This window comes from Mixophyes fleayi, chromosome 4 (assembly GCF_038048845.1).
Source record: "Mixophyes fleayi isolate aMixFle1 chromosome 4, aMixFle1.hap1, whole genome shotgun sequence".
Classification (NCBI taxonomy): domain Eukaryota; kingdom Metazoa; phylum Chordata; class Amphibia; order Anura; family Limnodynastidae; genus Mixophyes; species Mixophyes fleayi.
Genome location: NC_134405.1, coordinates 168972065 through 168997820, shown reverse-complemented (window position 1 = coordinate 168997820; position 25756 = coordinate 168972065). Strand labels below are relative to the sequence as shown.

The following is a 25756-nucleotide window of genomic DNA, read 5'->3' as shown; positions in this document are numbered from 1 at the left end:
TTTCACCACATGAATGGCGAACAAATCTATCAGCTGCAAATTATCGAAATCAATGACCTTCAATATTGACTGTCATAACTGTCCCTCCTCCCATAGTGAGGCTATCTGTAATAATACAGCCCCTCTGGACAGAGCTTTCTTGTAATTGAAGAAATCTGCTCCCCTCAAACTACTTTAGCACAATGGCTGATATCCAGGGAACAGAAGTACAAGGACTATTGTAATAGAACAAAGCACACTAAAAATGAATAAGCAGATATAGGATGGAGACACTTTGTGGCCTACAGTCAGGGGGCTCTTTCTAGACCTCTGATGGTAGTAAATGAACTTGTATACACACATTTTCTGACAAGCGCTGAGTTTGCTTTCCATTAATTTCCTGTTGCTTGAAGCATTCACAAGTGTTAATGCTCGGTACAAAATAATGGAGCTCTAGGGGGAGCTAATGCAATGCATTGTACAGTATCCTGTGGGAAGGCATTGGGAGCCACTTTCAACCCTCTGTTAATAGTAAAGACAAAATATAAGTTTGTCTATGCTTTTAACAGGCATTATTGTCCAATATCTGGTGTACCAAGCCATTAGGTCCCTCAGAGTGGTCAAACTTCTAAACTAGCAATATATGTATGAGGAAAAATATATTCAGAGCACAAGATAAAAAAGAATTAAACTGGACAAGTCCAAGCACTAACCAGTGCAAAATGAATACAATTAACCAACAATCAACAAGATACTTGGAAATCCTCAAACATTAAGAAAGATGAGAACTTGGGAACTGGTGTGAACAGTTTTAAACCTAATACTTTGCCTCAGATTTGTTTCAAGTTTTCAGCCAATCACAGTGCGGAGAGAATATATATGAGACATAACTTTGCACTCATTGACCCTTGGACTTTGACCATATTGATTTTCTTACATTTTTTCCCAGGGTATTATGTGGACTAAAGGGGAGATGTACACATCCTCATAATAGTTTTACACTTGCATTTTTAAACATTTTTCTCTGTGGGAGATGAGCAACATGACCAGTAAAATAAATGTATTTACTTACTTGAGAGCTTTTGTGTATTGACCTTTCTACAACACTTTTTTTGACCACACCAACAGACTCACCCAGGAGAGCCAGGAAGTATTGTACAGTATAAGTACTGTTTTCATGTTAATAAATAAAAATGTATAGTTCCAATATAATATTGTGTGATTAATTACTGACTGCATATTATGATTTGTACAGTACACTGTGGCACGTGGGGTTCAGGAGCTTACAAAACCCAAGGTGGTGATATCTATTATGCCAAATGTGAGAGCACAGTCGCTCTATTTTATCACTGCTCCCAGGAAGCATTGGAACTTGCTGTCCAAGTAAAGCGTAATATTGATGGATCATTTCAAACTATTTACATGAAAGTGGACAGCAGTGAAGTTGAAATCAGAACCACAGGCATCAGCGTTAACAGCCAAGTGTAAGTAGAAATAATTTTATATATTGCACAATGTTTTTGAAACAAAAAAAGTACAAGACTAAAGTAAATCGGTTATCCCCACATAAAGCTACGCCAAATAAAGATTGATCTAGTGAAATTCTTGGTATAGAGAGAAGGAAATATTTGTAAGCACCTTTTTTATCCTCTTCTTGGAAAGTGGTAAAAGGGCCCATATCTGCATCTACACTATTAGAATGTGGCAGAAAGTGATATATTTTGTTTGCATACTGTAGACACTGGCATTATGAAATCCAGTTCATCAGAAAAGGAAAGAGTTTTAAAAAAGTAATAGTATAATACAGATGCAGTTTTTATTATTTAATTTAATGAATTGTAAATTGTTCATTTTCTAAGTTAGCGAATAAGCTGCTGACATCTAGTGGATAATGTAGATGAACAGGAAACAAAATTTTGTTTTATAAAGTACTTTCTAATAGAATTGCTGGTTGTTCTAGCAAACTATAATGATCACTTATAAAGTAGCAAAAATACAGGTCCTCTGATCAAATGCTGTTTATATACTTCTATTTTGCACAAATTTGCTCTTTTGCATGGCAAACAAATTAACCAATGCATGAAATGTCAGGATCTGCAGAGGTTCAAAAGTTTACATCTTTGAAGGAATGAGCTGGTTATATTAGGATCTGCCTGAATGTGGACAAAATGCACTTATGTGCACTGTATTTTGCCCACATACAATGAGATTTATGTTGCGGTAGAAGCTATTTAACTGAAAATCATGTTATACCTTCGATGAGGTGCCTGTGTTTTAAAAGTTTGATAGCACAATGTTATGTGTACAAATCACAGTGTAATAAAATAAAGTAAGCAAATATGACAACTGAAGCAAAGGCAATCATAATGCCCCCTTTCTGTCATGACTTATTTAATTACATAAATGAAGCTCCAACTATAAGTATTTTAGAAACAAAAGTAAAAGTTTATATTAATGAAGGAGGTAGTCCTAAATAGTAGTAGTCAGGACTTTGCAGATGCATTTTCATTCTTTCCACCATGCACAGAGTGGTTTTATGGGAACAATTTCAAAAAGCGGAACGTCTGTACAATCCCATTTAGTGGATAATTAAGCACATTTGTGCATAATGAAATGCACTGTTGGTTCACATATTCTGTGCCTTTAATGAGCAATTCTGTAACTTTTTTGCTACACTAACTTAGTAACGCATTCTCCATATAATGCTCATAGAACGCACTCTGTGGGTCATTTATGAAAGATAGGTAAAGCTGTTGTAAGCCATAGCAATCAATCAGATATTTGATGGTGAGCTACCATCATAAGAACCTCTGTATCAGGATTTAAACTCAGCCAGCTGGCACTCATCCACTCTTGGAGCTCAGCTAGATTGCCATTGAGGATTGATACTCGGTTCTTCATACCCAGAGTAGAGAACAGATACATTTGAGTATCATCAGCATAGCAGTGGTAATGCAGGACAACTGATTAGTGCAGCCAGTGACATGTATACTGCAAAAAGCATGGGAGATAGGATAAAGCCCTTTTTGGGGCACTGGTGTTGATAAGTGGACTTATGAAGAAACGCTCTGTGAACTCCAATAAGAAACAATTTGAACCAACTAAGGACTGTGCCATCCAATGCAAAGAGATTCTTCAGACACTCTAATAGAATCCCATGTTTCATGGTATAAAATGAGGCAGAGAGGTCAAGGAGGATTAAGATTGAAAAATCACCTGTGACTCTTACCATCAGAAGATTATTAAGCACACACAAGAACTCTTTCTGCATTATGTTGTCACCTGAATTCTGATTGGAATGGCTCATAAATATCATGGGTTGACAAATGGGATTCCATTTGTAGTTACTTAATAATCTTCCCTAGAAATGGAAGGTTTAATACTTTTCTACAGTTAGTTATACAGTCTAGGTCTAAAGAAAGTTGTTTTTTTAAGAGGTCTGTTAACTGCTTGCATTAGTTGTTCAAGGAAAACGACTGTCCGCAAAGAGTGTTGGACTATTTTAGCAAATATTGGACCAATTACATCAGCACACCCTATTAGGAGGTTGTTGGGGCTGGGTTCAGTTCACAAGTGGTGGGACACAAAACATTGGTAATTTAAACAATGTCTTAAGTTTTCATCCATCTGGGCTTGATTTAATTTATCAGCAAAAATGTAAGTGCACTTTGATCAGGACAGGGTTGCATCAGGCTACAGATATGCTGGTCTGTTTAGACTCTCCATTGTACAGCAAAGCTGGGCTAGTCTGTTGTTTGCTGCCATAATGTCACTTAACGTGAACTCTCACTTCTTACGGATGATTGTTGACTGGTAGTCTTCAGTATGCTTGATTAATTTTAGCTTATCATCTACCATGCATGTCTTTTACCCTCATCTTTCAAGTCAGTGATGCCTCTTCTTCAGCTCCCCATTACTGTTGTGTGTCAAATCAAGGTGCATGGCTAATGTGGTATGTGTGGTTATATAAAAACAGGAACAATATTATCCATTACTGCCATTACATCCCTCTTATAGTAATGGACAAGAAAACAAGGATCCTCACATGCACCCATTACATCAAAGAGATCCAGATTTGCTGTTAGAGCTTGGGAAGCTTCATTTGATTATACCTGGTCATCTCTGTGGACGAAGATCTATTTTGAGGGGTTACAACTGATAACCAAATGGGGTGGTGATCTGACCAAGTAACTGGATTTATAATTAGGCCAGGGATTTTTAATTCAATTTGGAAAACAAGATCAAGTGTGTGACCACTTGTATGCAAAGCAGATTGAATAACTTGTGTGAGGTCTAGAGCATCCGTTGTGCAAATGAGGTCTGGGCCAAGGTGTGAGAGTTTATCATCCACCCACATGTTGAAATGCTCCAGGATTAGTCATTTGTGATGTCCCAGGTCTAGGCTACTAATGTCTGAAATTTCTACATAAATATATTCTTATCTCTAGGGGGGCTGTAGATGAGTAGGACTCTGAATCCCAAACCTGTAGAACTCCGGGAGCCGATACACAAAAAATAAGCAAGTTATTCCCACTGAATGGAACCTAAGCTTAAATGTTTTTTTAAAGCAGATTGACACTCCATGTTCCTGTGATCCTATTTTGAGCAGTGAATCGCAGAGTACTTGGGTGGAATTGCATCTGCCAAAATAGAGGCTGCATTTTTGTCTAGCCTGGTCCATTCAATACATGCTAGATCTGATAATTCAATACTGTAATCAATTGAAGCAGTCTTGTTTTTTATAGATCTGGCGTTAGAGAGGACTGTCCTGATAGAGGGCACACCAGAGGGTCTGAGGTAGTTTTCTGCTTATCCAGTAAGAGATCTCTGTGGTGGTGGTCATGCAAAGAGAACTCACATTTCAGTTGGTCCAAATACTAGGCCATCTGTTATATACCACTTCTATCTGTCTCTTCTTTAGAAATGGTGGTGAGGGAGAGGACAAGGAACTTAGAGGGTTACAAGAGACCCTAGTGACACTAGAAGAGTCAGATAACAAGAAGCTTCACATGAATGACTTAAAACTGAGCATAGGTGTGATTCTGTGCATCTGAGGTTTTCATTTACAGATTACTTTTTTCTTTTTCTACATATTCTTACAAAGTATTCAAGTTCCTGTAGCAGAAGATATATATTTTTTTTGCCACAAATAGTTAAATTACCACTTTATTATTTGATCCCTTGTTAGTCGGTGACCTCACCAAACACAGATAGTATACATTTCAACAAGCTTGATCATTTTATTTGCAAGTTAATATTGCTATCTCCATAAAACTTAAAGAAAAAAAGATTATCTTTTTATATTTAGTTAAAACATTTTTTTAATCATAAATGTTGCAGATATACCTGGGATAACCTAAAAATTATGACTTAATTTTGTAAACCACAAATTAACTTTCCATAATGCAATATCACCTAGCTTTAGTGTGTAGTAAAATAGATGACATCTGTCTCAGAAATGAATACAAAAGCATAACAATTTATAGGGAGATCTAAAAAAGGTTTTTTTTTTTTATCACATCTATGTTTCGTGATTTACATGGTGATTTGCGTTTCACATTATCTACTAATCTCTGTGTAAAGCTCTACTTTCTTAAACTTAAAAAAATAAAAAATGACCATACATCTCACAATCACAGAAATCAACGATTTCTGTATTGTGAATATAGAGGAGAGGTAATCTAGTAAAGGGTGATTGAAAAAATAACCATGAACATCTCCAAAACATAATCTCACTTGTTTTAGGCACTTGAAAACTAATGAGATTAGTGAGATGTCCCATTAATTTCAGTAGACAATGCATTTCAATTTGTACAGAAAGACCATAGCTGATTGAAATGAATTAAAAAAGGCTTGAATAAATCATACTTGCCAACTCTCCCGGAATATCCGGGAGACTCCCGAAATTCGGGTAGGTCTCCCGGGCTCCCGGGAGAGCAGGCAAATATCCCACATATGTCATCTTGCTCCTAAAAATGAAGCGATTTGCGGTGAATTGCGTCATTTTGGCCCTGTCCCCGCCACAAAAACACAATTTTTGTCGTAGGGGCCAATATGATGTGAATTACCGTGCACCGCCCCTCCCACCCTCCAATCACGCCCCCCTGCCTGGGATCTCCCGGAATTAACTTACCAAAGGTTGGTAAGTATGCAATAAATAACTACTTTTTTGTAAAAATCTTTTTTTTTTTTAAAGAAAAACAAACTGTTATTGTGGAACAACAAGTCCCATCAAGCCCAGGCAACCAGTGGCATGTTGGAACAGTTCCACAATAGTATTTAATTGCCTTGATACTAATGCCATTGTTTTCAATGGAGCTAGAGGTCAGTACCTGTTCAGACAAACATGTAATCATTGCTTGTTACTTGAAATGTTGCTATTCATTTCTATGGGCAATCCATGTAAGAGACTGTTGACTATATTTGGGCCTGTTCAACAGTGTTTGAGCTATACACGCTCAAACACATTATTTTATTGTGAATAGTGACCCTCGGAAGCGATTGGTGGACCTCGAACTGCTAAGTAATGTTGCAGGTCAATTAAAACAATGTCAAATGCTTTTTTGTTTAACATTTTGGGTAACATTTTAAAATAAATGAATGAATGGAAATAGGCAGTTTTAGAAATTGGAGAGGCCAGCATGTTTCTTTTGTATTTGATTTTGATATGAATGGAGGGCTGGATCCCAAGAGAACAGTCTGACTTAAAGGGGTAAATGTATCAAGCTGAGTTTCCGGTGGGTTTGAAAAGTGGAGATGTTGCCTATAGCACACAAGTACTTGATAGCTTATTTGTACACTGATATTTGTGTGCTACATGAAAAAACAGTCAGTATTTAACTTATGTGCAAAACAGAATACTAATTTGCACCCCTTGCATTGTAACATGGTTTTGTCCAGGAGACCTAAATAAGAAGTTTCTTAAGTTAAGATCCTTAATGAATCAGGCCCCTAGTTATCATTTATTTAGTGCATTCTACAAAACGATTTCTAGAATTTGGTTGCTATAGGCAACATCTCCACTTTCAAACTCACAGCTTATTACATTTATCCCCAGGGGTTTTTAAACATCATGTTGTGTAATTCTTACTCAGTTTAGCTCAATGGAAATCCGAGTTGGATTTCACCTTAGTAACATTCTTAAAAGCAGTATTTTATTTTATGACAAAAGAAGTATAGCACTTTTATGTCTCTGTTACAAGTTAATGTTTCAGTTTCATTTATACTGAGGTTTGACTGTACAATCATAAAATATTGACATATATATTATAACAGACATGGAGATATAATTATAAAAGAGTTAAAATGTTTAATTTGTAGGTTATGAAACTGGTACAAGCATGCAGAACAAGTGTGGGGAATGCCTTGTTTTTTGTATAATTACAGTATAAAATATTACAAAATTATTTATAAATATCATTGAATTTTATAAACACCAACATTTATAAATAGATGTAGAACATTAATCAATATGATTTAATTAGATTTTAATATCCTTTTTTTTAATACAGGGTTCCAGTGCCTTATATGAGCAAGAGTTTCCGTATTTACAAATGTGGCATGTTTACAAAACTCACTAGCTTTCTGAGTGCATTTTCCATGATTTTTGATATACATCTATCAGTTATTGTAAGTATTTGCAATTTTCATTTAATTTTTTGTCAGACGCTTAGAGCTTGATGTAGAGTTGGATTCGAAGCCTATTTCCTCTAAGTAAAAATGCATTTTGACATACTGCAAAAAAAATGCCTCCATGTGGTCCCAGCTATTGTGATGCAACATGACCCTGAAACCCCTTTTTCACCAGTTTAATAAACCGCAAAACCTTATTTCCTGAAATTGTCTAAAGGAAATCATCATCCATGATGTACCATGCAGCTGCAGATAGCGAATTTCAGAAATTTCGAGTCAATTTGCCCATCTCTATGCATATATATATATATATGGTCTACAAACTTTCAAGCGCTCTCTGAAAACCCACCTCTTCAGACAAACTTATAATATTCCTCAACCACCCTCTTAACCTCATTACCCTATTACCACCCGTTACACAATTTCACACAAGACAACTACCCCCTGACCAACATTGTTGTGTGACAGGATCATTTAGCTTATGAGTCACTTTTACCTTTGCAGTGCAAAATTTAGACTTAGCGTTAGCCTAATGTGTCAAACTCCCATTGTCCCATAAATTGTAAGCTTGCGAGCAGGGCCTTCTCACCTCTTTGTCTGTTTTACCCAATTTGTTTATTAGTTTACTATGTTTGTCCCCAATTGTAAAGCGCTACGGAATATGTTGGCGCTATATAAATAAATGATGATGATGATGATGATGATATGTAGATTCATGTAGCAGTGAATTTAGCTCTTGCCATTGTTGCAAGTCAAGAAAAACTGGTGACAATACAGCAACTATAGTTAATTATTTGCTCAAGTTCCCATGATAACTGCAGATGTTCAGAAAATGAGGAATATAATCTAATAGTATAGCTGGAAAAAAAGGCTCTATTCTGCTGGTTTAATGGAGGATGAATGTTATCTTGGTAGGGGTTTTTGTCATGTCAGGGATGATGTCTTGTAGATGGGTTAGTAGCAAACACATCGCTTTAAGGGTACGTGTTGGGTTATTGAAATGTTGGACACCTTGCTAGTTGATCCTAGATACAATTAATTCTTATTGTTTTATTGCATTCTTGCATTTGTCATGAATTGAGTAGTGCAATGCAGCTTGGCTTAGAGTAACTTTGTTTTTTGCATCTACAGTTACAAATGAAGAAGGTCTCAGAAATTTGTGGAATTTGTGGAGATTCTGAAATTATTACAGGTAAAATATATATTACATTACCTCAATATATAATATTATTACATGGAACCAATACTTTTTTATTAATCAGAATAAAGTTAGAATATTTAATATTGTGCTTTAAAAATAATTTTTGGTACATTGGTGGTCATTTATGGGAAACAACAACTGTATGGTATTATAGAACGAAAATGTCTTTGCTTGTGCACCATATAATAAATGTGAAAATCTAGCAAAAACAGAGTAATCAAGAATGTCCAAGCAGAAATACAAATGTACCAATTCTAAATATATAATAACCTCAAAACATATATGAAAGCTGAGACAAACAATGAAAGTACCGGTATGTTGTAAGTGTAATATGTGTAAATCTGCAATGTGCAATATTTTGTATCTGCTTGAGAGTCATGTCTAAATACTTCCTTCTTGCGTTCCTGTTGCTAAGCCCCTTTATTAAAAAAAACTTTCCTAAACTACTTTACCTATATGTAAGTGCTAGCTAGAATCTTGTCTAATGATTTAAGTCCTCATGGTTTTTAGGTCAGAACGGGGCTGAAAGGGTCAGAAAGGGGCTTTCTGGTAACATTGATAAGCATATATTATTAGGATACATTGTTGTGCTTTTCTAATGTGAAACTAAGGATTACACTTAAGAGAATGCCATTTTGTTTATCAAACACATTAAATATATTTTATATAATTCCATATTTTATATTTGCACCTATTTATTTATTGTGTTATTGTTATTTAGAGGAAAACTGGAAAGACTACTTTACGAAAAACATTATTGGGGAATATGGTAAAATTGAGTTTCAAACCAGTGACCCCGATGATGAAGGAACAGCTGTAAGTATGGCTCTCCAATCTCATGACCAAATAAAGATTAATCCCTTCCCCACTGAGGCTTTTTTCTTGCCCCTATGCTGAGCCTATTTTGGCACTTTGGGCTCTTTGCAGTCCGACATCGATATCAGAAATCTGATTATGCAGTACCCACACAAATTATACCTTGGATTTTTTTCAGAATCTTTGAATTTTCAGAAATTACCATTAGTTTGCTTATACCTCCAGGCACGGGACTGAAGAGGTTAAATCAAAGTATCGTATATGACGACATAATATAATAAAGTTTAGTGAAAGATCATTAGGACATCTCCCTGATAATTGTGTGCCGCTCATTTGGTTTAATTACTATGTAAAAGAAAATAACGTTGAAATTAGAAAAGTGACACCACATGACACAACACTGACTACAGGATAAATTAATTTATAGTTAACAAATGTAATATTACTATATACAAATGGTTGCATTATAATATGCAAAAAGTGATTATTGCAAAAGAGAAACGCAAAAAAAGAGCAGCATATGCAAAGTGTATAACATGTTGAATGCCAACTTGCTAACAAAATAACGTTAAACTAAAACATCATATATCAGCATAAAATTAATGTACCTAGTAAAATGTAATTAAAGTGTACTTATTTGCCTTTATTGAACACGTTGACCCAACATTCACTGTCCTGTTTTTGGAGAAAGAAGTTTAACCCTTATGAGTGAGTTTGATGATCCAAAGTGTATTTAACATGATAAACATTTTTACTAAGATATTTTTTCAAAATAATCAGCTAATTGTTTTATAAGCTTACAAGTTCAATTGATTGCTTTTCACTTTCTTCTTAGTCTAAGTCACAAGCATTTATTTGACTATACATAATTTATATTAGATAATAACATGAGAAAGTATGTGCGTATTAAGTTAAACAAAAAAAACTTAAATTAGATAATTTTGCAAGTAAGCATCTCATGTTTCTTAGTACAACAACAAACCATGAAATAAAGGAAAAAGTATTGTCCTACGTTTAAAGAAACAAGAAATGTTGCTCAACACTTTTCACTGTTTATATAGATTTTGTTTAAGTGATTTCGTGTGTATTATTGTAACTTGTGTATTATATTTCAGTATTGCAGCAAAGTTATTAAACGCAACTTTTTATCACTGGAAAATGAGGATCAGGATAAATACATTAAAATATGCGCATGTGAATACAATGGCTGTACAGAAGATGACAAGAGAACATGCGCATGTTCAACATTTACTGAATTGGCTCGGGTTTGTGGGAGCACCGGTTGTTCAGACGAGTTGAGCGCCTGGAGAAAAGATGATAGTGTTCCGTGTGGTATGTATGTTTTTGAGAAATAATACATAGTTATACAAACAGAAGTATTAGAAATATGTGTGTGTGTCTGTATATATATATATATATATATATATATATATATGTGTATATCTATATATATCTATATATATATATATATATATATATATATATACACACAACAGATATCCAAAACAAGGGGGCGCGTAACCCACTTCTATGTATAAAGTCAATATATAATAGTATTGCTTGGAAACAATACTGGTGTAAACACAAAGTCCAATTTGCAGGAGGCAGCCGGTCCCAAAAACAGATGGTGGATCTGGAATATCTAAAAAAGGAAAAAAGGAACAGGGCGCCACATGGTGTATTACCACAATAAAAACAGCAGAATTGTAAGAGTGAATGAAATGGGGTAAATAGAAAACACACAGGTAGATTGTGATTCTCACAATGCAAATAGAACCAAAAAAGTGATCAGATAAAAAACTTGTGCCAGTATACTAAAATCCCGGGTGTGATCACCAGTAATACTGATTATGCGTACCGGATAAAAAACCTTTTAGGCATATCTGTGAAGTTGCTGAAGTGTCCAACATATAGAAGTCTCCCAATCCTGCAAATCTCGTCAGTCAGTCAGGGGGGTCACTGGCAACCACTTGAACCTCAGTAGCATAATATAATAAAATAAAATAAATAGTATAATACTGTATATACCAGAATTTATTAAAAAGTAAGTAACAGACTCACATAGAATCATTCATAAAATTGCATGTAAAGGTATCTTTGATGGTACTCATCTGGACAAACATGTGTCCTCCACAAAGCAGATAATTGTCAGTCTCAATGTATCCACAACTGATAGATACCACGATATCCTCAATGAATCTCAATCCACGATCCTCAACGCGTTTCGTCCATAAAGTAAAAGGACTTCATCAGGAGGAAAATATTCAGGAATAAAGATAAAGTCGCGGGACCCGACTTTATACAGTGCAGCGCCATATTGGGACTCTCGATCTGAGGCACGCAGCGTCTACCCACGCAGACGTGATGACGTATATGGGAACACTGCATAACAGCGCCTGTGTGTTCACTCAGCGGCATTACATTAATATAAAATACAGTGACATATATATATATATATAAAGTCTTTCTACAAAAGTTATAACAATAAGAAGAGACAAGTATACCCAAAACAGTAGAAGAAAATAGTGACAATAAAGCCACTAAAAACTCATGTAATGAGTCTAAGATATATAGACATAGTACAAAAAATAGCATCTAGATTCATACTACATAACGGTAAGTATCCCAAGTGCTAGATACAAAAAAGAGAGAGAACTATACAATCATTATAGCATAATTTGAGGTATGTTTAAGATAATCACAACATGGTGAATAACCCCAACCACATATAAGATATATACATGGTACAAGTGAATGCATATTATTAAAATATGCTAAAATGAACTGATAGTGATACACCATAAATTAACCAATACTGCATATGCATTAATGGCCCTAGTAATATATATTTTAGGACTAATATTCAGTCATGTGAGAATGCACCTAAACTAATGAATAAATAATAAAGAACCCATCTCGCAAAAGTATTATGCAAGATAAGGTAGTGAATAACCTAGACCTATTAACATAAGAAACCCAAAATAGATAATGGCAACTAACAAAGTATACCAGCTAAAAGATAGAGTAACCCTACCATTATAAACAGATCTCTAACTAGCCTACTATAGAAAAGGAGCCACTTTGTAGCTATCATTAAGGCCAAATGGGATGAGAGTTTTTAATGTAAATATCCAATACATCTCTCTTTGAGACAATTTTTTATGTAAATCACCTCCTCTAGGGCCAAGTTCAACTTTTTCTATGGCCATAAATTTAAGGCATTGAGGATCTGCTTGGTGTTTTTCTACAAAGTGTCTGGAAACAGAATGACTCAATACTTTGTTCTTTATATTCCTGACATGTTCTTGTATGCGAAGTTTCAAGGCCCTTTTAGTCTTACCTATATATTTAAGGCCACACTCGCATTCAAGAAGATAAATAACTGAAGAAGATAAACAGTTCAGAAGTTCTTTGATCTGGAACTTCTGATTTCTACTAGAATTAGAAAAAGTTTTATTAATGGGAGACGAGAATTTACAAATGTTGCAATGATTGCAGCGAACACTACCTTTAGTGTTCAAAAATGAGGATGAGGAGGAAATATTAGTAGGACGCTCTCTTAGTCTACTGGGCGCTAGAATGTCTTTAAGATTACGACTTTTTTTAAAAATGATATTTGGTTTTACGGGGAGTATATCATGTAAAACCGGATCTTTCATAAGAACTTTCCAATGTTTGTTCAAGACAGCCCTAATAACCCCCTCTTTGCTGTTATAAGTGGTAATAAATGGGACAGAGAACTCCTTTTTATCAATTTGAGTATGGTGAAGAAGATTGGAGCGTTCTAAGTTTTTGGTTTTCTCTACGGCTTGCGTTAAGAGAGTTTCCGGATATCCCCTTTGTTTAAACCTCTCTGAATACAAATCCAATTGTGCATTACAGAATGTCTCTTCACTACAGTTACGTTTAATCCGATGAAACTGAGAATACGGTATATTCATTTTACATTTCTTGACGTGGGAACTATTAAAATGAAGATAGCTGTTAGTGTCTACCGACTTCATATAATTGCGAGTGGTGATACATTCTCCTTGTCCTAATAAAATCAAATCTAAATATTCAATTTGAGTTTTATCGTATTTCATAGTGAATTTGAGGTTAAAATTGTTATTGCTGATATAGATAAAAAAAAATTGGAGACAGGCCACATCTCCCTTCCAGATTAAGATAATATCGTCAATGTACCTTTTATAAAATATAATATTGTCAGAAAAGGTACTAGAAGTATAAATGAATTGCTCCTCCCACTCACCCATAAAAATGTTCGCATAATTGGGCGCAAATACAATGCCCATTGCGGTACCACATGTCTGTATGTAAAATTTATTAGAGAATTGAAAATAATTATGTGTTAATATAAAACGAATAAGAACACATATAAATTCCTGGTGTATAGAGGAGAGACTATTGTCATTTTCTAGAATATGTTTAACTGCCAAGATTCCTTTATCGTGTTCAATAGAAGTGTAAAGAGCTTGAACATCGATAGTGACCAAATAGAAGTCATCATCCCATTTAAGATTTTGAAGAGTCTGCAAAATATGTGTAGTGTCCTTAATATAGGATCTCAGAGACTGCACATGCTTGCGAAGAAAAACATCCACATACTTTGAAACATTGGAGGTCAATGAGTCGATGCCAGCGACTATTGGCCTCCCTGGTGGATCTACCAACATTTTATGGATTTTCGGCAAGTGATAAAAAATAGGCAGGACAGGGTAGTTGTTCATCATAAATTGAAACTCATCCTTGATAATGATGTCTCTATGCAGTGCATTTGTTAATATTTCTCTAAGTTCCTCAACAAAGTTACTAGTAGGATCTCTCTCCAGTGGGGAGTAAGAGGACGTATCTCCAAGTAATCTCATAGCTTCCCGTATATAATCTGATCTATTTTGTACCACAATACCTCCTCCCTTATCTGCTTGTCTAATAATAATGTCAAAGTTATTTTGTAGATTCAAAACTGCTTCATTTTCTTTGACACTAAGATTGAAAGGGACCCGTACTTTATTGGTTTGTTCACAGAGATCCCCCGTGACTAAATCCTGAAAGATCTCAATGTGTTTGCTTTTAGATTCAAGAGGGAAGTATTTCGAAGGAGGTTTTAGCCCAGACTTAGAGTTTATTTCAAAATTATTGACAAGGTTTAGGTCTTTCTTGGCAAAATGCCTTTTCAAGGTTATTTTTCTGATAAACTTGTTAATGTCTATATATAACTGAAATTTGTCAGGACCTTTAGCCGCTGCAAAAGAAAGTCCTTTTTTAAGGACAGAAACTTCAGATTTAATGAGAACATGCGATGAGAGATTGAATATCCCCTCCTTTCTTAAACTCATATTATCAATTAAACATGCCTCCTTTTTTGGTTTCTTGCATCCTCCTCATTTGCCTCTTGTTCTGAGTGCCTGCGTTTTAGAGGAGATGCCCTTATAGCTTTTTCTTTGAAGGTTTGTTTCCATTTCTCCCTTGCTGTTGGATATGGGGAAAAACAATTCTCACTATCACTATCAGCACTTTCTAGTGGTGTAAATCTATTTCTAGAAGTATGGGATTTCCACCACGGTGGTCTATTATCCTCAGATTGTATAGCCTTCGACCATCTGTTAGTTTTATTGGGAACTTTATTCCGAAATGGTATTGGTTCACTCAGTTGGTCAGATTTATTATAAGTCTTGGATGTACCAAAAGATGTTTTTTTCCAAGTTTTGATATTATTTCTTTCATAATCATGTTTGTCTCGGAAAAATTTCCTTTCCTTAACTCTAATAACTTCTGATTCAACTCTATCTAATTTTTTGTTAAGAACTACCTCATTCTCCATGAAGAGGGGATTATCTTTATGTGTTTTTAAAACAGTCTCCTTCTCGTTAATTTCACTTTCTATAATGTGAAACATTTTCTTTTTTTCTTGTATAATGATTTGAATTAAATTGCACGAACATTCATGTAAAATATTATCCCAAGCTTTGAGAAAATCAGAGTTATCAGTCCCAAAAGTTGGGGACTTATTAATTCTTAAACCTCTGGGTATACGGTTAACCTTGCTGTAATTTTCCATGCTCTTAATGTCCCACCATGTTTTAGTCTCTTTGATGAGAATTTTTTCTAGATCCCAGAACAAGCTATCTAAATCATTATCAGGTTCTACTGGAACAGTTCTATCCTCAAAGATTTTATGGCAAAGATCACATCTTTGATTCATTCTATTGCCGGATTTCCACATGTTAGATTAACACAGATAGAGTATGCAGCCAAATATCTGTAACACCTTTGGTATAAATATACACACAACAGATACCCAAAACAAGGGGGCGCGTAACCCACTTCTATGTATAAAGTCAATATATAATAGTATTGCTTATATGTGTATATATACTTTCTACCTTTCTAGGTATACCTAGATGTCCAAAAACCCAAATTTTTGACGAATGTGCTCCAATCTCTCAGCCCACATGCTCAAATCCAGCACCTATTCAAGATAAAGGAGTTATCTCTGGTTGCACCTGTCCTAAAGGTAACATAAATGTATTATCTATTGTACAATGTTTACATTCCCTTAGATTACTTACACATGTGACATGAAAGCATTTTGGTCCACTACTGTGTACCAATGTATCCCATAGAGTTATGAAGTGGAGTGCTGAAAAGCAAAGAGTGAATGATTTCAGTTATGGTTGTCTAGTGCACCTACAGAAATTTGATTTAAATCAAATGCTAACAACAGTGCCCACTGTCTCTTGTGCATTTACAAAACAATAGGCTGGGCAGAAATAATGCAGACAAAATTGCTCCAAAAGTGACCCGTGTTTATGCATAAAATTATAAAAATATTGCTGTACTTTTTTTTCTTTACTTTTCATTTGTAACACCAGGCCAAAATAATACAGGTCATACAATCCATTAAGTATACATAAAAAAAATAAAAATGTAAAGAAAAGGACTAAGCATCAAAAATTTACAACGCTAAAAGTAAAGTGAAAGCATTGGAAGCCCAGAGTGTTATAAAATGCCTGTGTTCCAGCCTTTTTACAAAAGGATAGACTATAGAAATGTGAAATAATAAGACCGTGTAGTGCTAGGAACAAATGAAAATTAAAAAAGGCTGCCAAGTTTTTTATTGGGGTAGAAGGGGAGGTATGGGACAAAGAATAAATAAGTTTCAATGAATGTGTGTTTTAACCCTAAGTGACACATTTTATATATAGTCTGCACAGTATGTTTGAGTGTAATTCTGGGTGAATGATATTCCCCCTTGGTCAGTGTCTGCTACATGCATTTATCATTCTAACACATATGAATGAATGTAATGCTGGTTATGCAGATTAGGTCTGTTTTTATTAAATTGTAAATATAATGAAATTGGCAAACCATTGTAAAACATATGTGATATCATCATATCCCATCAAAATAGTAGAGCATTTGTTCACTGATCTGGCTCTTAAACTGTCATACCAAGTTCCAACTGCCTTTCCGTCATACAATAGATATATAGCAGGTCACATTCTCATTTCTGTTAGAGCATCCATAGCACAACATTGGAAAGACCCACTCACTCCTCACCTAGCCAAAATAATAGCAAAGACATGCAGAAGAAATTTGAAATGAAAGCCATAGGGCTCAAATACTCTTCAGATCATCACCCCACGTGGCACAAGTGGCATGTTTATAGAAAAGTTGGGCGATAAAAGACAAAAACGTCTATAAACTGCTGTATAAACCAGCCTACATACATTGTTTGAGTTAAAAAGATACTCCTTAATACAACATATTGCTGTCTCTATTTATTGTTGTAATAACTTATGTTGAAACCTTGTATACACCCATCCCCAATCACTTTCTACCTCCTTTAATTTTCCATTTTTATTTTCTGTACCCCTAATATTCTTTAAATAAACAATAATAATCTAATAAGTAAAAAAATTGCCATGCTAGACAATCAGATCACAAAACATGTGTATGCTTTCTATTGGTATTAGGTCTTGTGATTGATGACATTGGAGGAACCAATGCTTGTATTGATATCATTGATTGTCCCTGTTCATTTGGTGGAAAAATCTATCAATCTGGAGATAAGCGGCAAAGCACTTGCAATTCAGAGTGGTAAATGTTGACAATATACTTGTGTTTTGTAGAAATGTAACAATACTAATTCCTTCCAGAATACTATCGCCTGCAGCCAATTAAATGTGAATGTACCTCCATGCACAGTACTTGTCTGGTCTAAGGGCTAGATTTACTAAGCTGCGAGTTTGAAAAATTGGGGATGTTGCCTATAGTAATCAATCAGATTCTAGCTTTCATTTATTTTGTACTCTCTACAAAATGACAGCTAGAATCTGATTGGTTGCTATAGGCAACATCCCCACTTTTTCAAACCCGCAGCTTAGTAAATCTAGCCCTAAGACTCCAAGAGCAAACACACACATTTCTTCGGGCATTCTTCCATCGCCTTTCATTACACACTACTACCATATATTATTATTATTATTATTATCATTTATTTGTTGGGTGCCACAAGGTTTCCGCAGCGCCGTACACAGTACAAACAGTAGTACAAAACAGGGTGACAAAGTACAGAACAATAAACACAAAGTACCAATGCTTCAGGAACTCCAGGAAGTCATATGGAGTAAAGACAGAGCATAAGAATCGGTATGGAGAACGGAGGGGAGGGGGCCCTGCTCATAAGAGCTTACATCCTAAGGGAGGGTGAAACAAAAACAGGCACAAAAGGGAGCCAGTGAAGCAGGGGGGAGAGAAGAGATGGGCCAGGGGAGAGAGGGAGAGTGAGAAGAGTGGATGAGGCGTTAGGTGGATGGTTGGTATGCTTTGAGGAACAGTTGGGTTTTAAATGCCCGTTTGAAGGAGCACAGGTTGGGAGAGAGACGGATGGAGCGAGGGAGGTCATTCCAGTGCAGGGGGGCAGCATGGGAGAAGTCCTGGATTCTAGAGTGGGAAGAGGTGATCAGAGTGGTGGAGAGGCGACGGTCATTGGCCGAGCGCAGGGAGCGGGCCGGGCTGTGAATGGTGAGGAGGTTAGAGATATAGGGGGCAGTAGACTGGGAGAGTGCTTTGTAAGTGGTGGTGAGGAGTTTGAAAAGAATCCTGTAGGGGAAGGGGAGCCAGTGTAGGGCATGGTAGAGAGGGGAGGTTGAGGAGGACCGGCGTGAGAGAAAGATGAGCCGAGGAGCCACATTGAGAACGGAGAGGAGGGGGGCAAGATGGGAGAGGGGGAGGCCAGTAAGGAGAAGGTTATAGTAGTCGAGGCGGGAGATGATGAGAGAGTGGATGATTGTTTTGGTGGCATCTTGAGAGAGGAAGGGCCGGATGCGGGCGATGTTGCGCAGTTGGTAGCGACAGGCTTGGGCAAGGGATTGGATATGGGGGGCAAAGGAGAGAGAGGAGTCAAGGGTGACACCCAGGCATCGGAGTTGGGTGACAGAGGAGATGGTGGTGTTATTGACCACAATAGAGAGGTTGTGGTGGGAAGGGAGTCTGGCGGGAGGGAAGACAATAAGTTCAGTTTTAGATATATTGATTTTGAGAAAGCGCGAGGACATCCAGGTGTTGTTTTTCAAAGTCTGTCTGTCTCTATGAGCCGTGACTCATGTGATAAATGAATAAAAGCTTGAACAGAGAATAGATAAATAGTGAAAGTAATGCCAATAATTATGTATTGATACAGGGACAAACACAGGATTTTAAGAGGGGGCGTTCCAAATATTTGTATTGGAAAGCCTATTTAGCAAGTATCGTGTTGGTAATTGTACTGCAACAATTCCTGTTTTTTTATCACCATCTCAGGATGGAGACGACAGATTAATATAATTTGAAAACAATTTATTGTTTTAATAAAGCATATTTAATTAATGAAGTTTTAATATATATATTTTTACATAAATGTTATCTATTTTGCAACTCTAATTTATTTTTCAAACATTATTGTAACTTAAAGCCCTATATAGTTAGTATAGTTTACAGCTATAAAACTCCTACTTATTGCAGGAGTAGGGACCCTATTGATAAATAGGTCCCAGTGTCTGTAATATAGTTTAAAACATACTAACAGCCACTCACCTCTCAGGAGAAATGCTGTTGTCTGTGTTGTGGGAAATGAAAAGTCCCGTCTCTGCTGTGTTACCCTCAGGCTGCGGCACGTGATGGGAATTAAATCCATAATTGCCAACCTTTAAAAAGTTAATTCCTTGAGATCTCAGGCACGGGGTGTGGTTGGAGGGCGGGAGGGGGCGGGGCACGGTCAATTGCATCATTTTGGCCCCACCCCTGCGACAAAAACGTAATTTTGTTGCGGGGGTTGCGTCATTTTGATGAGTAATTTCCAGTATGCGGGATACTTGCCTGCTCTCCTGGGAGTCCGGGAGACCTACCCGAATTTCAGGAGTCTCCCAGACATTCCGGGAGGGTTGCAAGTATGATTATATCATGCATTCACCCCTTTCTTGCCACTGAACTATCTGCAATCGCAGACAGTAATGTAATCAGAGGGATAAAGTCTTACATACAGAGGGGAGATAAATAAAAGCTCAGACACCCACAGTGTAGATATAAAGACACACCATCACAAGGGGAAGTGGGAGAGCAGAGAAACACACATGGGGAGACAAGGGGAGACACAGGCACACAAATGGAAAGAAAGAAATGGCCATAAACATACAAAGGGGGCGAACTATACACACATAAACAAAGGGGGCACACATGGGGATACAGAGGAAGAGGGAGAGAGAGAGAGAGAGAGAGAGAGAGAGAGAGGGAGGTATACAGTAGGGTCTGTGCACTGCAGTTATAGGTTGCAGTGCCCCTACATTCCCACAATGGGTCTGAGTCATTAAGGGGAGCAAAGTAAAAAAAAGGAGAACATTTTCTCCTGAACAAACCATGTTACAATGCAAGGGGTGCAAATTAGTTTATTATCTCGCACGTAAGGAAATACTGGCTGCTTTTTCATGTATCACACAAATATTTGCTAGCTTTATTTTTACACTGAAATTCAAAGTTGATCTGGGACATAACCTACCCCAACTATAAATCTGTCCCCATATTTTAAATTTATCTCCCCTCCAATGCAACATGGTTTTGCCAAGTTTTCTTTTTTTATGCTTTGCTCTCCTTAATGACTCAGGCCCAGTAAGATGAGAGGGAGGGATTCCTGGGTCAGCCCACTTTTTTAAAGTAACAAAAAAATGCTGCTTTCCGGCAGCTCCATGAAGTCAATGGGACTCAAAGACTAAGCTAAAATCTCTGATTGCAATTGGATTTGCTAGTAAAAGTGGTCTACAAGTATGAATGCACAGTGTACTATAGGAAGGGTATAGTATATAGAGATGGCATATAAAGATATATATGCGAGTCAAGACTTGTTTATTAACAATCATGTGTAGACTTTTAAAATGACACAGTAAAGTATGCAGTTCTGGCCAGAACAGTTTCACAGTACAGCAATGGTATGACACAGATATTAAAGAGATACACTATATAGTCTATGCTGCAGGTGACAACTAACCTAGAGTTGTCATATAGGTCTGCATGCTCAGCACTCGATCTACTGGCTATAGTGTTTGTCTTATGAAACTACAATATCTAAGCACATGTTGTGCTCACATGTACCTCACCTGCAGCATAGACTATATGGTGTATCTCAAATCAAATGGTGTAAATATAAATAAAAATTTATATTTTCTATACAATATTACTAAACAATATTTTTTCAAAAATGTTCAATTATTAGCTCCTGTTCAGGTGGTGAGTGGCATTGTTCAGAAGGAAAATGTCGTGGAACCTGCAAGATTGAAAATGGAATACATGTCACGACCTACGATACTAAGAAATACAATCTGCATGGCAACTGCAATTATGTCATATCACGTGTAGGTACAATTTTGATATCATTCAGCAATAAGTGAAATTTCATTAAGGAATAAACTAGAGATGAGCGGGCTCGGATTGCGCTAATCCGAGCCCACCCGAACAGTGCGGATCCGACGGGATCCGAGCACTGTTCGGGTATTTCCGGCGGCCAAAAGAAATGAAAACGAGGCTATGACGTCCAAGTCTCGCGTCGGATCTCGCGAGACTCGGATTGCATAAATTCCCCGCTTGCGGCCACCATCTTCAGTCGGGTTCAGATCATTGAAGAGGGAGGTTGTAGTTTGGTGCTCCTGTGTCCTGTGTCCTGTCACTCTGTCCTGCTTAATCCAGTGGTTAATTAGTCCTGTGCTCTGTCCTGCTGATCAGTGCAGTGGTGCTTTGTCCAGTGCTCTGTCCTGCTGAGTCCAGTGCTCTGTCCTGCTGAGTCCAGTGGTGCTGTGTCCTGTGCTCTGTCCTGCTGAGTCCAGTGGTGCTGTGTGTGTCCTGTGCTCTGTTCTGCTAAGGCCATTGTTATTTAAAAATTATTAAAAAATAAAAATTTTTTTTAAATAAATTATACTAAAATAATTAAAAAAAAATATAAAAAAAGTATATAAAAATTTCTACTGCAATATATAAATAAGTTCACTGTTCCTGCAGTCAAGAAATATTAGTACTGCAATATATAAATACGTTCACTGTTCCTGCAGTCAAGAAATATTACTACTGCAATATATAAATACGTTCACTGTTCCTGCAGTCGAGAAATATTAGTACTGCAATATATAAATACGTTCACTGTTCCTGCAGTCAAGAAATATTAGTACTGCAATATATAAATACGTTCACTGTTCCTGCAGTCAAGAAATATTAGTACTGCAATATATAAATATGTTCACTGTTCCTGCAGTCAAGAAATATTAGTACTGCAATATATAAATACGTTCACTGTTCCTGCAGTCAAGAAATATTAGTACTGCAATATATAAATACGTTCACTGTTCCTGCAGTCCAGAAATATTAGTACCGGAGATTAAACTACAATGGAGTACAAAAATTTGGAGGATAAAGTAGGGAAAGATCAAGAACCAATTCCTCCTAATGCTGAAGCTGCTGCCACTAGTCATGACATAGACAATGAAATGCCATCAACGTCGTCTGCCAAAGGTGATGCCCAATCTCCTATTAGAGGGCATGTAAAATCCAAAAAGCCAAAGTTCACTAAAATTAGCAAAAAAAGAAAATTGAAATCATCTGAGGAGAAACGTAAACTTGCCAATATGCCATTTACGACACGGAGTGGCAAGGAACGGCTTAGGCCCTGGCCCGTGTTCATGACTAGTGGTTCAGCTTCACCCAAGGATCTAAGCCCTCCTCCTCCCCCCTCTAAAAAATTTAAGAGTGTTAAGCTGTCATCAACAACACAGCAAACAACTCTGCCTTCTAAAGAAATGGCATCACAAATCCCCAAGGCGAGTCCAAGGGTGTTGGTGGTTGCGAAGCCTGACCTTCCCATCACTTTACGGGAAGAGGTGGTTCCTTCCACCATTTGCAGCACGCCCTCTGCATATGCTGGAAGGATCACCCACAGTCCAGTTACAGATTTGGATAATGAAGGTGTGAATGTTGTACACCAGGAGGAGGATATTGATGTAGCTGGCGCTGAGGAGGAACTTGACGAGGAGGATGCTGATGTGGTTATCTTAAATGAGGCACCAGGGGGGGAAACAGTTGTTGTCCATGGGAAGAAAAAGCCCATCGTCATGCCTGGCCAGAAGACCAAGAAATCCACCTCTTCGGTCCGGAATTATTTCTATCCCAATCCGGACAACAAATGTATGGCCATATGTACCTTATGTAAAGCTCAAATAAGCAGGGGTAAGGATCTTGGCCACCTAGGGACATCCTCCCTTATACGTCACCTGTAAAACCTTCATAATTCAGTGTTTAGTTCAGGACCTGTGGCTAGGACCGTCAGCAGTCCAGGGACACCTAAATCCCTTGGTCCTGTTGTATCCACACCAGCAACACCCTCCTCGTCAATTTCTTCCACGATCTCGATCAGAGATAGTCCTGCAGTCCAGAAATATTAGTACCAGAGATTAAACTACGTTCACTGTTCCTGCAGTCCAGAAATATTAGTACCAGATATTAAACTACGTTCACTGTTCCTGCAGTCCAGAAATATTAGTACCAGAGATTAAACTACGTTCACTGTTCCTGCAGTCCAGACATATTAGTATCAGAGATTAAACTACGTTCACTGTTCCTGATTGGTTTGTTAAAGTGTGCATGTCCTATTTTAACAACATCAGGGTGAGTGGGAGGGCCCAAGGACAATTCCATCTTGCACCTCTAGCAAACTCTTGCAAATTGTCATCCTGTCTGCCACTGCAGTGCCACTCCTAGATGGGCCACGTGTTTGTGCCGCCCAATTGTGTCGCTTAGCTTAGACATCCAGCTACCTCGGTGCAACCTTTTGGACTAAAAACAATATTGTGAGGTGTGAGGTGTTCAGAATAGACTGGAAATTAGTGGAAATGAATGTTATTGAGGTTAATAATAGTGTAGGAGTGAAAAATAAATAAATATGGATTTTAGCACTTTTTATGCTTTTTTTAAAAAAAAAATCAGAACCCAAAACCCAAAATCAGAACCAAAACCTTTTGTGGGGTGTTTTGGCAAAACAAATCAGAACCCAAAACCTCAAGCTAATCAGAACCCAAAACCCCAAAAGTGGCCGGTGCACACCGCTAGAATAAACTGAACATGACAGTACAAACTATATTTTAAGCTTTGGAAAATAATGTGCGTTATAAAGGGGGCATGAATGCGCTTAGTGGTCCATTTCTATGAGAAGAAGTGCTGGTGTTTGCAGTCCTATTATGCTTGCAAAATGTGTGAAACTTCTGTCCTGGTTAATCTACCCCATTTTCTAACGAAGTGTTACAGGACTACACGCGTTTGTGCTACTTTAATACATTTGAATAGATAATTAAGTAATTTATTATTGGTAAAACCTACAGAAATCAGTATATAATGATCAATTATAAATATTGCTTAATTTCATGTGAAATCGTTTGTTTAGTAGATGAACACTGGATGTAATCTGGGGGTAAATGTATGAATCTCCGGATTCTTCATCTCCGGCGTGTTCAGCCTCTTCCCTTTACAATGCAGCGCCGCTTTAAATTTAAGCGCTGAAGAGGCTGAACACGCCGGAGATGAAGAATCCGGAGATTCATACATTTACCCCCTGATGACTATGCATATTTTAGAGCCAATAAAATAGTAAAGGATTAAGTGTAATCTGTAATTTTCTAATTTACTTCATTTTTTAAGTAAAATATTTAAAAAGAAAATATATACATAAGTCAATAGATTTATTTTGATTTTACCATCATGTGTGTTATATGCAATGTATGTTTTCTATTAAGGAAAGACTTTATTTTTGTCCAATATCGTTCTAAATGTGGCTGTGTTTTCTGATTCTTAAATCCTTTTTAGGCCTCATGAAAATATACTCCCTGCTACAAATACAACAGCTATTTTGTGCTCTGTAATTAGATAGTACAATTGTCTAAAAATGCGTACAACAGAAAATGGGAGCCTTGGGCAAACAAAAGAATATCTATATTGCAATGGATTTCCTGTGTATAGCCCAGTTAAAGTAAAATAAATTGCATGTAATGAAAGCATGATAAGCAGGCATCACTATGGTGTGGTGTAATCTGTTCAACACATGCAGTACAAACATAATATATTAGTCACTGTGGGGATTTTAGAGTGAGTAGATTTACCAACAAAAATGCTAACCAGGTTGCATAAGGAATAAAATGCCATTTTTTTCTTTGCAACAGGGAGAAGACTGGCTTATTTCTGCTGAGATAACCCAGGCTATGAATGGTCAGTCAACAAGTTCCTTAGCCAGTGTCGCTCTCTTCCTTAATATGGTAAGTGGGACATAACTCACCTGTGTTGATTTGCCTAGCACTTGCTTAGTCATAATATTTTAAATAAATAATATATTTGGCTGACATACCAAGTTGAATACAAAATTCACCACTTTATTTATAACTCTGTGCAATCAAGAAGAGGTAAGGAGGACATAGTTACTAGATGTAGATAGGGAAATAGTGCGTCACAATTGCATGCACGTCAATTCAAAGGTAGGGGCATCTTTGGGCAGCTTCCAGGTAGATGTGTTTCCATTCATCGATATTAGATATGATTAGGTGTGTATACCCAATTCATTAGTCA

At 36.9% G+C, this 25756-nt stretch overlaps 1 protein-coding gene across 1 annotated transcript in view; it reads left to right on the top strand.

The window, feature by feature from the left end:
- The window catches only part of LOC142149569 (mucin-19-like), a 105568-nt gene that overhangs the window by 27311 nt on the left and 52501 nt on the right, over positions 1 to 25756 (top strand). The window contains exons 8-16 of the mRNA XM_075204895.1: positions 1235 to 1463; positions 7491 to 7608; positions 8743 to 8803; positions 9534 to 9628; positions 10744 to 10960; positions 16023 to 16145; positions 17608 to 17731; positions 21378 to 21516; positions 25357 to 25449. Coding sequence (XP_075060996.1) covers positions 1235 to 1463; positions 7491 to 7608; positions 8743 to 8803; positions 9534 to 9628; positions 10744 to 10960; positions 16023 to 16145; positions 17608 to 17731; positions 21378 to 21516; positions 25357 to 25449 — 1199 coding nt within the window. The remainder of the gene's footprint in view (positions 1 to 1234; positions 1464 to 7490; positions 7609 to 8742; positions 8804 to 9533; positions 9629 to 10743; positions 10961 to 16022; positions 16146 to 17607; positions 17732 to 21377; positions 21517 to 25356; positions 25450 to 25756) is intronic.